The sequence below is a fragment of the Hemicordylus capensis genome, chromosome 2 (genome assembly GCF_027244095.1).
Source record: "Hemicordylus capensis ecotype Gifberg chromosome 2, rHemCap1.1.pri, whole genome shotgun sequence".
Classification (NCBI taxonomy): Eukaryota; Metazoa; Chordata; class Lepidosauria; order Squamata; family Cordylidae; genus Hemicordylus; species Hemicordylus capensis.
The window spans coordinates 358,489,525-358,503,824 of NC_069658.1; the positions used below are offsets into that span (position 1 = coordinate 358,489,525).

A 14,300-nucleotide genomic window follows, 5' to 3' on the forward strand; every position below is an offset into this window, starting at 1 on the left:
AATGACCTGACATAACTGCTGTGCCTGGTAAATCTAAATTTAATCCCGGCTGCTCCAGCAATCTCAGTCATAAAACTACAGGTGACAAGGTTGAGAAGGACATGATTTTATTATTTATGTCAACACAACATCCTCCTCCCTACCACTCCTGAACGTATTTTATTTAACCAGGACTTAAGTATTTCTAACATCATTTTGAGTGTTTACTTAAGAATCAACCAGCAAACCATATCATGTTTACAATGTCCATCCAATGCAGAGGAGTTAACAGCACTGTGCAGATATTAAATGTCCTCCCAACACTTCTGCCAACAGTATAATAATATCAAAGTTTATCTCAATAAAAGAAAATGTTTTACATATGCAGACTTTGGCCAATATCCAGACTAAAGGAAGCACTGGTGTTATGTGTGAAATGGCAGCATTCCCAATGAATTCCTGACTTGCACAGCAGCAGCTTTCGTGTGTATATCGGTGTATGTGTGTGTGTGGGGGGGGTGAATTTTGACAACCTCCCCTTTCCCCTGAAGTGCTCTGCACCACACAAAAATACACCCCTGAGAGCTGTGTGAACCTCAAAGACATATCTTTTGTGCGGTACAGAGTGATTCCAGCCGAAGGGCAGGTTTTCCAAGTTTGCTCCACCATATGAAAACTACTGCTGAAGTAGCTGAAGCCATCGGAAGTGCCATCACCTCTCATATAGTACTGGCAATGCCTTAATCTGGATGTTGGCCAGTAATTACAGGTGAAACTCAGAAAATTAGAATATCGTGCAAAAGTCCATTAATTTCAGTAATGCAAATTAAAAGGTGAAACTGATATATGAGACAGACGCATTACATGCAAAGCGAGATAAGTCAAGCCTTAATTTGTTATAATTGTGATCATCATGGCGTACAGCTCATGAAAACCCCAAATCCACAATCTCAGAAAACTAGAATATTACATGGAACCAAGAAGACAAGGATTGAAGAATAGAACAATATCGGACCTCTGAAAAGTATAAGCATGCATATGTATTCAGTACTTGGTTTGGGCCCCTTTTGCAGTAATTACTGCCTCAATGCGGCGTGGCATGGATGCTATCAGCCTGTGGCACTGATGAGGTATTATGGAAGACCAGGATGCTTCATTAGCGGCCTTCAGCAATTCTGCATTGTTTGGTCTCATGTCTCTCATCCTTCTCTTGGCAATGCCCCATAGATTCTCTATGGGGTCAGGTCAGGCGTGTTTGCTGGCCAATCAAGCACAGTACACTGTATACTTTTCAGAGGTCCGATATTGTTCTATTCTTCAATCCTTGTCTTCTTGGTTCCATGTAATATTCTAGTTTTCTGAGATTGTGGATTTGGGGTTTTCATGAGCTGTACGCCATGATCATCACAATTATAACAAATTAAGGCTTGACTTATCTCACTTCGCATGTAATGCGTCTGTCTCATATATCAGTTTCACCTTTTAATTTGCATTACTGAAATTAATGGACTTTTGCACGATATTCTAATTTTCCGAGTTTCACCTGTATAAATGACTGATATCTGGACTAACACAGCATTTGTGCAGTGAATACATAGCAAGCACTCCAGGGAAGGAGTGGTTTTCATTTTTTTTCCTCCTTCCTTCTGTACATCCATGAGGACTGCACAACTCTCAGCTACCTATTTTTAAGAGTCACCATTGGCTACAGAGGAAAGGGGAGATCAATGAAAAATCACCACTCTCCTGAAGCACACATGCAATGTTACTGCATAACCACTTCATTAGTCTGGATGTTGGCCAGTATTATCAGTGTGGTGCATCCACCAGATTCAATGGGGCAAAATCCAATACAGACTGGTATCTGAAATGAACGAAACCTAAGATCAGATTCTCAAATGGAAAGTTCAAATAAAACTGCATACTTTGTACTGATCAGCTAGTTTACACCCCAAATCTGAAGGGGTTAGAAATTCAAGTAATAAACAAGAATATTCTCCATACTCAAATCTATCAAATAAACCTATCAGTTAATGTAATGTCAATTTATATTATGCATACTTTAAACCTGCCTATCAAAACTTGTCATCACTCAAAGACTGAACAAAATTACAATTCAAGAAGTGCTGTAATTGGAGTTCAGTGTTCACAAAAAGTGGAAAGATACTAATAAGTACAGTTTTCAAGGTTTCACATACTCAGAAAGCTAGAAAATTTTTGCAATGATTCACATTTTATGTTTTTATATTATGTTCCTGAAAGATAAGAACTGTATCGGTGGTGTTTTTAAGCAGTTTTCCATAACACTATCATTTAAAAATATATACATAAATATCTGGAGATCTTGAATTCATGCTTTTCAGATGGGAGACCTTGTGTGATATACAAAGTCGCTATTAATTTAACATCTCAGTTGCACTGCTGCAGAATAAGATTTCAATTCTGAGAAACTGACAATATATTAAAGTACAGAAAAATCTGTTCTTTTTGGCTGAGAGTCCCTACACAAAAGTCTTTGGAGATTTTTTTCGTTTTGAGAATTTTCTATGAATACTTAGTCTTTGGAGATTAGAACACAGTGCACAGTGATGCACTTTTCACAATACCCTTTAGTTTCTCCTTGATCACACTGGAGCATAGATTTTTACATAATTCCATTTATATGAACTAGTGCATAGACAACTGTTTTCTCTACTCCAGGCTTTTCTTATTCATTAAAACGATGATCCATAAAATGCTGGAAACTTCTTCAAGAAGCAGGGTTGATAGTAAGGAGATCTTCAGATTTCTTCTCCTGAAAAGCACAATTAAACCATCTCATATAAAAACATTTATTACAATCTAATGAATAGACATTTACATTCATTTCTAAAACTACATGGAGAGCACAAACATTACTCTCTGTCAACACTTGAAGTTACTTTTCCATAACCCACGTCTTTATTAAATGATTATCATATTCATACAAGAGTATATACATACGTACTTTACTTCATTACAAAAATGGGCTCCCAAACTGTTCTTGCAGAAGTGTCTCCATTATTGTAATGCCCTATCAAAAACAAAACAAAACAAAAACTGATAAGTAATTTTGCATACAATATAATTTTTTTAATCAATGCTGAAACACACTCCACAATGTGCAAAGTCTACCCTTGCTTACAGATCACACAGGCAGTTTGAGAGTAATCAAATCATTAACAGCAGCTACCTTTGTTCTGACTTTGGGACATTCCAGTATCACCAGAGTTGCCTTGTGGCCATTTTATAGGGATATATAAAGGTGCCTGAAAAACAGGAATAGTATCTGTAGTATCTCAAAGCAGTGGGACTGGGGAGGCCTCTAATTTATCTGGACATTAACAGAGCCCTATACTAAATTTAATAAGTGTGATAACAACATGCTAAACCAGAACCTGGTAGGTAGAACTGATTGTACCTTGCTTGGTAAGCAGCTGACTTTGTTACCATCACAGATTTGGGTGAGTGTGGGGCAGTGGCCATGAACCAAAGCCCTACATTCATGGAATCATCCCATACCCTTCTAGCAAAAGAGAAATGTCTGCACCCATCACAGAAAAGCCCCCACAAACTGAGCCGTTTCATTTCTTACAGAAGAATATGGGAAGCCATATGTGTGAAAGGTGCCATGACAATTTTGACCACAGCCAGTACAGGTGGCCCTTGTTATCTGCTTTCCCCGCACCCACAGTTTTGCATATCTATGGTCAGGCAATCTCGACCCGACCTTGTTATCCGCAGTACAAAAAATTAGGCAAAATTCACCTATCAGGGTGGCTGGAAATGACTTCAGATGTAATATCTGGTCACCATTTTGCAGCAGGGAGCCATTTTGTGGCTCTTTTAAAAAAGAATTCCACGATCTTTAACCTCAAGGAAACTAACCCCCCTAATTCCCATTGATTCAAGGTCTTGTTATCTGCAGTTGTAGGCCAGAACAGAACCCCCGTAGATAACGAGGGCCACCTGTATCAAACCTGAACACACTGATAAGGCTGCTATTCCATTTGATTTCTCGGGAAGGAAACTGTTTAAATCAGTAATGGTTTGCAAAGACCGGCTTTCCAAAGTTATACACAAATTGGGCCAAACATTCATTCTTCAGTTCAGAGTACTCACTTACCTTCTGGATCTCCTTTGCATCTCCACAGGCAATGAAAGCTAGCTAACACAGCCCATCAGTCTAAATTACATTTGCCACCATTTACTAAGTGGAGCACTAATTGACATAAGTGAAAACTCTGAGGCTTGCCTTGGGAATTTAAAAATGTTATTTATTGACTCAATTATGTTCACAGTGTGACAGTTGCTTTTTCTTTCCTCCTGTCCAAAGCACAGCTATCTTAAGGGGGGAACTGTTTAATAGAGGGGCTGTGGTGACAGGAGAGAAGTCAATCTATATGGTCCTTTCAACTAAAGTTCATACACTTAAAATTTGGCCCAGGAGATCATGCTTCACTGTGCTCAATGTACACCACTTACAATACAATTATGTACTTGAGATGCAGAGAAAACCTTCCAATTCACAAGTGAAAGTGCACTGCAGTGAGCAAGATCATCTCACCAAAGAAATGCCAACATGGAGAGATGTTAGGCAATGTATATTGGCACCATCATTATTTGATTTCTCTATCAATACCCTGGTATCTCACCTGAATAATCTCGTCCATCATCCACTAAAAAAACCAGTTTTATTCCATTACTGCTGACTGCTTTCATCTGAGGCTTTCTAGCTTTCTTAGATACAGTTAAGAATACTTAGTAGATTACAAAAATAGATTGTCTTAGGCACACTTAAATGTTTATAGAGCCTTTTGCAACGCCCTAGGTAGGATGGGCATAGGCTAGTGTTTCTTATTTTAATTATGTTACAGGTAAACAATAATAGAACAGTATCAGGAATATGCAAAACACACACACCCAACTTCCCTGATGCAAAGTCTGACTAAACAAACTTTCCCCTAAATTAATCATCCCAAAGCCAAAGCCCAGGCTTCCTTTCCTTGAACACACCAATCTCTGCATGAGAATTCAAGCTTCCTGCCCTCCTGTCTTTCAAGGACATGCAGAGTTATTCTCGTGCAGCTACACTCCATGACTACATGTCCTTCTGAGCAACTCCAGCCTAGCTCTTCTTTTCAAACAAAACTCCCTTCTTCCTGGCAACAGCTGTGTAGGTCCCACCCACTGGGTGTGCTGTTTGGTGGAGCCCTGGAGTTCACCAGCCTGTCAGTCATGACAGGGTTCACTTCCAGTTAACTCTTTTGGGGGAGGGGAGTCTGATCACTACATGCTTATTGTTAATTTAATTGTTTAATGTTGAGTTTGCTGTAAAAAAGACTGATTGATTGATTGATTGAACAAACCTTGGCTAACCATTAAGCTGTTCATATTTCCTGCTTAGCTTAAAAACATTTTTCTTTTCTCACCATTTTAATTTGAAATATTCTCAGTTTCATCACATATGTTCATAGCATACTAAGCTCATCACATACTGAATTCAAACATAGTTTAAAATTATATATTTATTATTTTACACTTATATCTCACTCTTCCTCCAAGCTCAAAGCAGTGTACATGGTTATTTTTATCCTCACAACAGCTCTGTGAGGTAGGTTAGGCAGAGAGATACATGACTGCCCCAGAGTCACCCAGTGAGTTTCATGGCTGAATGGGGATTCAAACTCATGTCACCGCAGGTTGTCACTACAGAATTTAATTTTAGAAAATCTATTTAATTTGTCATTTTTCTTTTGACTGAATTAATTGTTTGGGGTGGGGGGTTCTTTTTGCCATGGAAGGATGCAATGAACATAGGAAGCTGCCATATACGGAGTCAGACCATTGGTCTATCAAACTCAGTATTGTCTTCACAGACTGGCAGTAGCTTCTCCAAGGTTGCAGGCAGGAATCTCTCAGTCTTATCTTGGAGAAGCCAGGGAGGGGACCTGAAACCTTCTGCTCTTCCCAGAGCGGCTCCATCCTCTGAGGGGAATATCTTACAGTGCTCACACTTCTAGCCTCCCATTCAAATGCAACCAGCGCAGACCCTGCTTAGCTAAAGGGACAAGTCATGCTTGCTAACACAAGACCAGCTCTCCTCAAGTATGTCCCCATACTTTATCTAACCATTCCTTAACTACTAATATTTTCATTTTTCTCCAGTATATGTAATATACAATTCTCACAGTAGCTGCCATATTGGTTTCTTTAAAAAGCTCTCTGGCTTTGGTATATGTTGAACATAATAATGGATGTAGTTGTAAGAGTCCTAATTATAATTAAATAATTCTTCCACCAAGACCTCTTGATTATGCAAAAGATACCATTCACCAGATATTACAGGTTAAAACAAAACCAGTTTCATTGTCAATACCATCCTCAGTTACTTACACAAACCAAATATCTCAGCAGTTCTAAAATTCCTTTCCACAAGGTAAACAGTAGGTGGGGAAGAGAACCAAGCAGAAAACATAACAGCAGCAACAAGGAACAACTAGCTCAGCTTCTACTATTCAAAGACTAATGAATTTCATAGCAGAAACCATCTCCTCCTCAGTGGTAATCTCTGGTTTTAATTTCTCTATGTGCATTGCCTCCTTTATTTTACACTTCTGCAAATTTCTTTCCACTGTCAATACAGTTATCTTCGTTCTCACCACTCGTCCAGCATGTCCCTCCTTCATATGTATAGACCATGGCTTAGTACGGCTCCCATGGTATCACATATCTGACAAGTGCTCACTATATTTTAAATAAATAAATAAATAAATAATCTTTCTCTCTCTTAACAGTCGCCCCATTTCACCTATACAGAAAATGGAACATTCCAAACACTCTATCTTATAAATCACCTCCTTTATACTACACCAACACTCTCTCCAAGCTCCCACACAATTCATGTTAATGCACATAGCATGGATCTCTGGAGGCCGAGACAATGCATAAAACAGGATCCTGGACTAGATGGGCCTTGGCCTGATTCAGCAGGGCTGTTCTTAAGACTGTGTTTTGAAATCTGAGGTACGTACCAAATGTGTCCACTGCATCTATCTATTTCTCACTGAAGCTATTGACTGAAGGAGAAAGTCTCTATCTTACATGTGCCAAGCACAGACACAAGCAGGAAGAATGCAGAGCAAGACTAACGACCAAACACAGCCACTGAAAATGCTCACAGTTAAGAAGATTGGAACTGTCTACAACAAGACAAGCATTTCAAGTATCAGTTCAAAGTAGATTTTCCCAAGTTTTATCTGGCAGCATAGAGAGCAGAAGTCTGAATGTTTGTACACTGGAGGGGTTAAAAAAAGTCAATGCTTCTTCGCTTTATTTAGAAAAAATATATATAGAAAGAATAGCTGACATTGCAGCCATCACTTCCTTTCATGATGTGGTACAGCTCTTATCAGCACAATCTTAAAATACTTTCCAATTTTGACATTTATCCAGAGAACTCCAAAAAGGTGCCAAAATCAATTGTTTTCACTTCTTGGATTTATTGTGCCAAGACGTTTAAATTATTTATATAACTACCTTATCAGCCACTATGTGGATTAATGAAATTTATGTTTTCTACAAAAGAACCTACAGGACAATAAAGAGGATTTTATTTATTTTTCTTACCAGCATTAACCTATTCCCAAAATATTTTCCAGCTCCAAAAAAAATAGCTATCTGCTGCACTATCTGCTGACAATGTACCTTTTAAATCAGGTACTGGTGCTGGGCTGTTTCAACTGTTTTAATTTCATTTTAAAATTGTTGATTTTCATTCTTCGTCAACCATCTAGAAATATTTTGACTGGGAAGTATAGAAATATAACAAATGAATATCTAACAAATAAATTTGATGCAAAGGTTCTCGCTTATTCTTTTGCCACAGAGTCCACAGTAAAAATACACCCACAGTTCACAAACTACAAAAATGGTCCAAATGTAATACAAAGCAACACCACACTGGCAGCAAGGATATGGTGTCCTTGATTTGTTCTTCTCACCTAATTATTACCCCTCAAACCCAACTAGACAATTACACAGAAAATTGAAACTGGCCCCCATCATGCAGTAGGCTTATTTACTTGATCAAACGGGGAGAGGGGAGCTGGAGAGAAGGCAGGATTCTACCTTCATGCACCCAGATGACCAGAGCCTGTTCACGGCCCACTTGCACACTCACATAAAACACCACAAGTTACAGTATATCTCCAGAGCCGAGATCGGGAGGGGGACCAAGCTGCGTCCTCCAGTGTACCACAATGCACCAAGTGAGCAGTGGATAGGCAACCCTTAGTATAGCACCAGTAAGCATCACAACTTTATGGTAAACATGGCTGCTGCCCACCTGGGAGAATTTTAAAAGCAGTAATGGCACGGATGGCCAAAAGAAGGAGGTAGGGCAGTCTCGGTTTTCCTCCGACATCACTTTTAACCAGGATAGCAGATCTGGGTCACAAAGGCTTGGGTTGGGAGGGCTCTCAATGCCCCAGACGACCAGAGTCCTGGGTTAACCCTCTTCTACCTAGGAATCTCTGGTCATGAGAAGAACCTTAGTCCCTGTCCTGTTGCAGCATTGCTGCTCAATGAAACCATGGAAATGTGGCAGTGGCACCTGTGATCTGCACTTATGCATGGTTTTAATCTGGAAAGGGTATTCTAGCTGTAAAGTCAGCATTCTCATGTAGCAGAATTTGGATGTGAGCTTTCATGTCTTTGAAAAGACTAGGGAATCTTGTTAATACAGACCTTTGTAACATTAGAACCACAATTTCCCCCAGTTGTTTGTGTCTCAGTGCCAGATGTTTTAATCTGTCATTGAAAATATACATTTGATGGCATGGTTTGGCTACTGACCTGATAACAGCTTACAGTCTTTAGAAGAAAAGCTCCAAGTAAAGATTCAACTTCTAACAGTGGCTGACAGCCAGAATAATGTTGCACACACTGAACATATATTAAATGGTCCACGTGATGCACAGCACCAGCATTTCTCTTCCGCCGGGGCTGCTGTACATGTAAAATCTAGCCCCAGAGCTGTGCAAGTTGTACAATGATTCAGAAATGTGTGCCTGCATTTGGGAAACAGCATTTCTGAGTTGTTGCACAACTGTGCTCTTGTGCACCTCTGGCAGAGCTAGATTTTAGGTTTAAAGGTTTTAACACACACATTTTAAAATATTGCTTTATAAATGCTATGTATTATTATGTATGTGTTAAAACCTCAGCAATCATAGAAAATACTTGTGAGCTAGGTTAGTATTATCTCTGCTGCAGGTGGTGGATTTAGAGTCAGAGATAGTGGCCTGCCCAATATCAGGCAAATGAGTTCATGACAGGTAAACAATGAACTGTGCCCATCCTGAATCACAGCTCAGTCTCCCAGTAACCAGGTTATAAAAGCTCTTATCTCCTACAAGTGATGGGAAATATTTTCTTGTCCTGAAGAAAATGTAGTGGTTGAGGTTGCATATATTTACACAGATAGTTATGAATTCTTTCCAGTAGTTATTTTGCTACCTGTTATAAGCCTCGGGGATATGGTGAATTATGAATTTAAATAAAAAATAACCTCAGATTTCAGAAGTTCATCTACTAATTTCTTATATTCTAAGCCACCACTACACCATAGCTCACAGTTTCAGACATACAGAGCTACGGCTTAACAAGCTAGGATTCCTTCCTTGCAGCCAGGAGTTAGAAGGGAGTACACATGTTCGGTCCTTGTTCATGTCACACTCAACAATCCATCAAACCCTACTTTGTTGAATCATGGGCCAATATGTTTGTGTCTCTGGGCTGTAGCTATGGAGTGGATCTGTAAAGATGAAAACTGGTTATCTAAATCTGTTTCTCATCAAGTCAAAGCAAACAATGAGGCGCTTCACAAGAGGACTGTGAAGCGCCAAAATGGGTTTTGCGGGGAGAGCGGGCTTAACCCACTCTCCCCGCAGACGATCACCTAGCCCTCCCTGGGCGGCCAGATCAGCTGCCCAGATGATTACCGGCTCCATCAAGAGCCAGTTGGGGCAGTGGAGTTTGGGGGCCTCCCAGCCCCTGGAAGTCCCAGAATGACCCATGCGAGTGCATTCTGGGGAACTTCCCAACAGGAGGATTGTTGTAGCCTCCTGGTCAGGAGGCGACACATGAGTCACCACAGTGCGGCGACGCACAATCTGAAAAATGGGGTTGTGGGGGGGCATTTAAGCGGGCTTGCGGCCAGGAGCCACAAGGCTCCCGTTGCTTCCCACGATCAGGAGAAATCAGGCTAGCCTTCGCTAGCCTGACTTTTACTGATCATGGGAATAGCTTCAATGTCTGCTAAGGAGATAAAATGTAAAGTACAAATTTGAGTCAGCTACAGTTTTACATTAGAAAGGACATATTAAAACATCGCCTTCAGACACACACCCACACTTTCTTAAACCATAAGATATACATCAACTGACTTTTGACATTTTAATCAGTGAAATTGTTTCATTAACCATTCCTTCAAGCAGTTTTTAAAAAAAAGATATTATGGTTAGCAGTCACAAAACTTTACTCCTTTACCCCAGAATGTGTACAGAATTCTACACAACTGAATGTCAAGTGTGATCTGAGCATACCCAATAGAATTTTTTACATGGTTCCTTTGAATGGCAGACCTCCCCACCACCTGTCATCACGAAGTGTTGAGAAATTCTTTCAGGTTCAAAAGAGGTTTCCCTTATGGGAGCAGGAGACTGCTGTTTAAGAAACAGAAGTCTTCTTGGGGACAGAGCAAGCCATTCAGTTCTTTGGATCCAGGCCTTTGTACTATAAAATTAATAAGCAACATTCCATTCGGCAATGAAAGATAATTAAATGCAATTTCAAGTAGCTGATATTCAGACTGTGCTCCAACAGTACCTGCAGGCTATGAATCTACACACAAAATAGAGATTATCTTGTACATCAAGCTGCCCATCACAATCCTCTGAAATTACTGGGCAACATCCAGACTAGTTAGTCATGACTAAGCACCACTGAAATCACTGAGACAAGTCCCATTAATTTCAATAGGATTCAAACTTGACTATTGATGCTGTCCACTGGGGATGTGCATGGAACCAGTTCCATGCACTCCTGGGAGGGGGGGGGGGTTCCCTTAAGAGGCAGGCACACGCACATCGGCCATTTACATGCCAATGCAAAATGGGGTGCAGAGTGGAATGCTGCTTTAACGTGGACGCACTTTGGGGCAGGGCCTGGCAGGTAAGCAGCACCTTCCCTGCCTCTTAAGGGAAACACACACACACCCTGCATTTGAAGCAGCTGGGATGCTGGTCCACAGAACCAGTTTGGTGGTCCAGAAAAGGAACCATACACATCCCTGCTGTCTACTGAAAACAAGTTTGGAGGACAAATACATAGACGGAGGAGGCATCCAAGATGTCAAGAATCTAGGGTGGAAATCAACAATAAAAACCACTTACCTTTTTGACACCTTGATTTAAAAATGTTTGTGCAAATGCTTCCAGTAAGCAATTCAGCAGTCCTGCTCCTTTAATTGATATTCCCCCTTTCTGAATGAACTCTGTCCTATAAAAAAGGAATGGAATTTAATTTTCTCTTTCCCACCAACAGTAGGTACTGTGGTTCTGTAATAAAATTACATCTCATGGAAGATACAAAGACCATGTGAACTTGCCAAATAAACCTGCTGTTATAACCCCTGCTAATTGGGCAAAGAAGCAACTCTTGAAGTGGTGGTTCTCTTAGATTTAGAAGGGAGATAGCAATTGTCCCTATTCATCCAAGCATCTTTTCTGGTGGCTGTCAAAAGGTGTCTCTTTTTGAGCCCTTTTGGGACAGATAACCATTTTCTCATTTCTTTTGCTGACCATTTTCAGAACCAACCATTTTTTTTCAGAATTTTATGTGGAAAAGTTATATATAAAATATGCATTACCACCACTACCAAAAATTAGAAGGCTGCCACCCAAGTAAAGAAATCTTAGTCAAATAATTAAATTGATTGAATAATAAACTGGTATATGAGATAATAAAACACATTAAAATGATGTAAAGAAACACCCTTATTTTTAGAGGAATCACATATGGGCATCATCTTTTCTCTCATACAGGAGAAAATTTCCCACTGTGCTGTTTGTTTTCACTTCAAAAGGCTGGGAAGGCCCTTTAAGAGAGAGGGAGCCCTCTTTTAAGAGCTCTGCAGGGAAAGCACTGGGAAGGGCTACACTTCCCAGAACTTCCAAAATGATGCAGAAGCTCAAGTTTTGCTTAAGGGAGTACTGCTGCCCTGCCCCTGGTGTAGCAAAACATAGCACTGCATGGTGAGAATTATAGTTTCCACATAGTATCAGGGGGACTGTGCAGACAAGCATTCAGCTTTGGTAAAAACTTCACATGGGCCCAATGAACAATCAGCCAGAGGGACGCACTTAGGGTTGATAGAGGTACCATTGGCCCCTAGGACTTATTACGAAGAACACTGGAATAGCTGGTCAAATTAGGGTGTGTTTTTAAAAAAAAATTCCTTTCGACTCACATGGAAACCATCCTATATAATAAAGCCCTTGCGTGTGCGCCCGTGTCTCTGGTGTCTGTGTCCGTGTCTCCCTCGGCTGATCTGGGCATGTGCGGAGCGCATGCTCAGAACACGCCGAGGGAGACACGACCGCAGGCACCAGGCAGCCATGTTGGCCGGTTGGTTGCCCGGCTGCAGGGAGGCCGGAGGTGGCGCCCACGGGACCGGCTGGGCTGCGGGGAGGGCAGAGGCGGCAACGGCGGGACTGGCCCTGCCGCGGGGAAAGCCAAGGCAGCGGCGGCGGGTCCGGCCCGGCCGCGGGGAGGGGAGAAACGGCGGCGGCAGGTCCGGCCCGACCGCAGGAAAGGCGACGGCGGCGGGATCTGACCGGCCGCGGGGAGGGGAACTGCGGCAGCAGCGGGACCGGCCCAGCCGCAGGAAAGGGAGACGCAGCGGTGGCGGGTCCGGCCCAGCTGCAGGAAAGGAAGAGACGGCGGCGATGGGACCGGACCCAACCCGGAAGGGAGAGAAACGGCGGCGGCAGGACCGGCCTACTAGCGCCCATTATTTTAACGGGCTTAAAAATACTAGTGTGTAATAATAAGCCTACAAGGTTGAACTGTCTTATTAAGTCCACTAGCCCTGGAAGGCCAATAGATGCTTTAACATAGGAACACAGGAAGCTGCCATATACTCAGACCATTGGTATTGTCTACACAGACTGGCAGTGGCTTCTCCAAGGTTGCAGGCAGGAATCTCACTCAGCCCTATCTTGGAGATGCCAGGGAGGGAACATGGAACCTCAGACACTCTTTCCAGATCAGCTCCATTCCCTGAGGGGAATATCTTACAGTACTCATACTTCTAGTCTCCCACTCATATGCAAACAGGGTGGACCCTGCTTAGCTAAGGGAACAAGTCATGCTTGCTAACACAAGACTAGCTGATATTGATCCATCTACAATGAGGTCTCCATCTATACAGCAGCTTGTGTTGGCCTAGATATACAATATTATTATTATTATTTTACACAGTCAGACAGGTGTTACTCAATGGTTTGTTTTATCCAGACATCGAGTCCTTCCCAAGGACCTGGGATGGTTGAATTTTATTGTCAATGTTGTTGCTGCTGTTATAGATATCGTTGCAGAATATAGGCTGTTCCCAGTAAAGCTGCTTTTTGTAATTGGCTGATCGTGATTTCTGTGGCCCCTATGGTGTTGAGGTGCTCTTCAAGGTCTTTTGGAACTGCACCCAGGGCGCCAATTACCACTGGGATTATTTTGGTCTTTTTCTGCCACAGCCTTTCAATTTCAATTTGTAGATCTTTGTATTTGGTGATTTTTTCTATTTCTTTTTCTTCTATTCTGCTATCCCCTGGTATTGCTATGTCGATTATTTTGACTTGTTTTTCTTTCTTCTCAACTACAGTTATATCTGGTGCACTGTGTGGCAGATGTTTGTCTGTTTGTAGTCAGAAGTCCCATAATATTTTTACATCTTCATTTTCTTCAACTTTTTCAATTTTATGGTCCCACCAATGTTTGGCTACAGGTAGCTTGTATTTTTTGCAGATGTTCCAGTGTATCATCCCTGCTACTTTGTCATGCCTTTGTTTGTAGTCAGTCTGTGCGATCTTTTTACAACAGCTGAGTAGGTGGTCCACTGTTTCATCTGCTTCTTTACAAAGGCGGCACTTGCTGATTGTGGTTGATTTTTCGACTTTGCCTCTTATTGCATTTGTTCTTAGTGCCTGTTCTTGTGCAGCCAGTATTAAACCCTCTGTTTCTTT

At 41.4% G+C, this 14,300-nt stretch overlaps 1 protein-coding gene across 8 annotated transcripts in view; it reads right to left on the bottom strand.

The window, feature by feature from the left end:
* Positions 1 to 1,479: 1,479 nt before the first annotated feature.
* PRELID2 (PRELI domain containing 2) overlaps positions 1,480 to 14,300 on the bottom strand; it is a 58,121-nt gene continuing 45,300 nt past the window's right edge. For 7 of the 8 annotated variants that reach the window (XM_053304029.1, XM_053304028.1, XM_053304027.1 and 4 more), the window contains 3 exons: positions 11,454 to 11,559; positions 2,966 to 3,031; positions 1,480 to 2,773 (listed from right to left, as the gene is read on the bottom strand). In XM_053304029.1, the coding sequence (XP_053160004.1) occupies positions 2,975 to 3,031; positions 11,454 to 11,559 (163 nt within the window). In that variant the 3' untranslated portion in view covers positions 1,480 to 2,773; positions 2,966 to 2,974. The remainder of the gene's footprint in view (positions 2,774 to 2,965; positions 3,032 to 11,453; positions 11,560 to 14,300) is intronic. The other variant, XR_008318038.1, reaches the window with a different exon arrangement.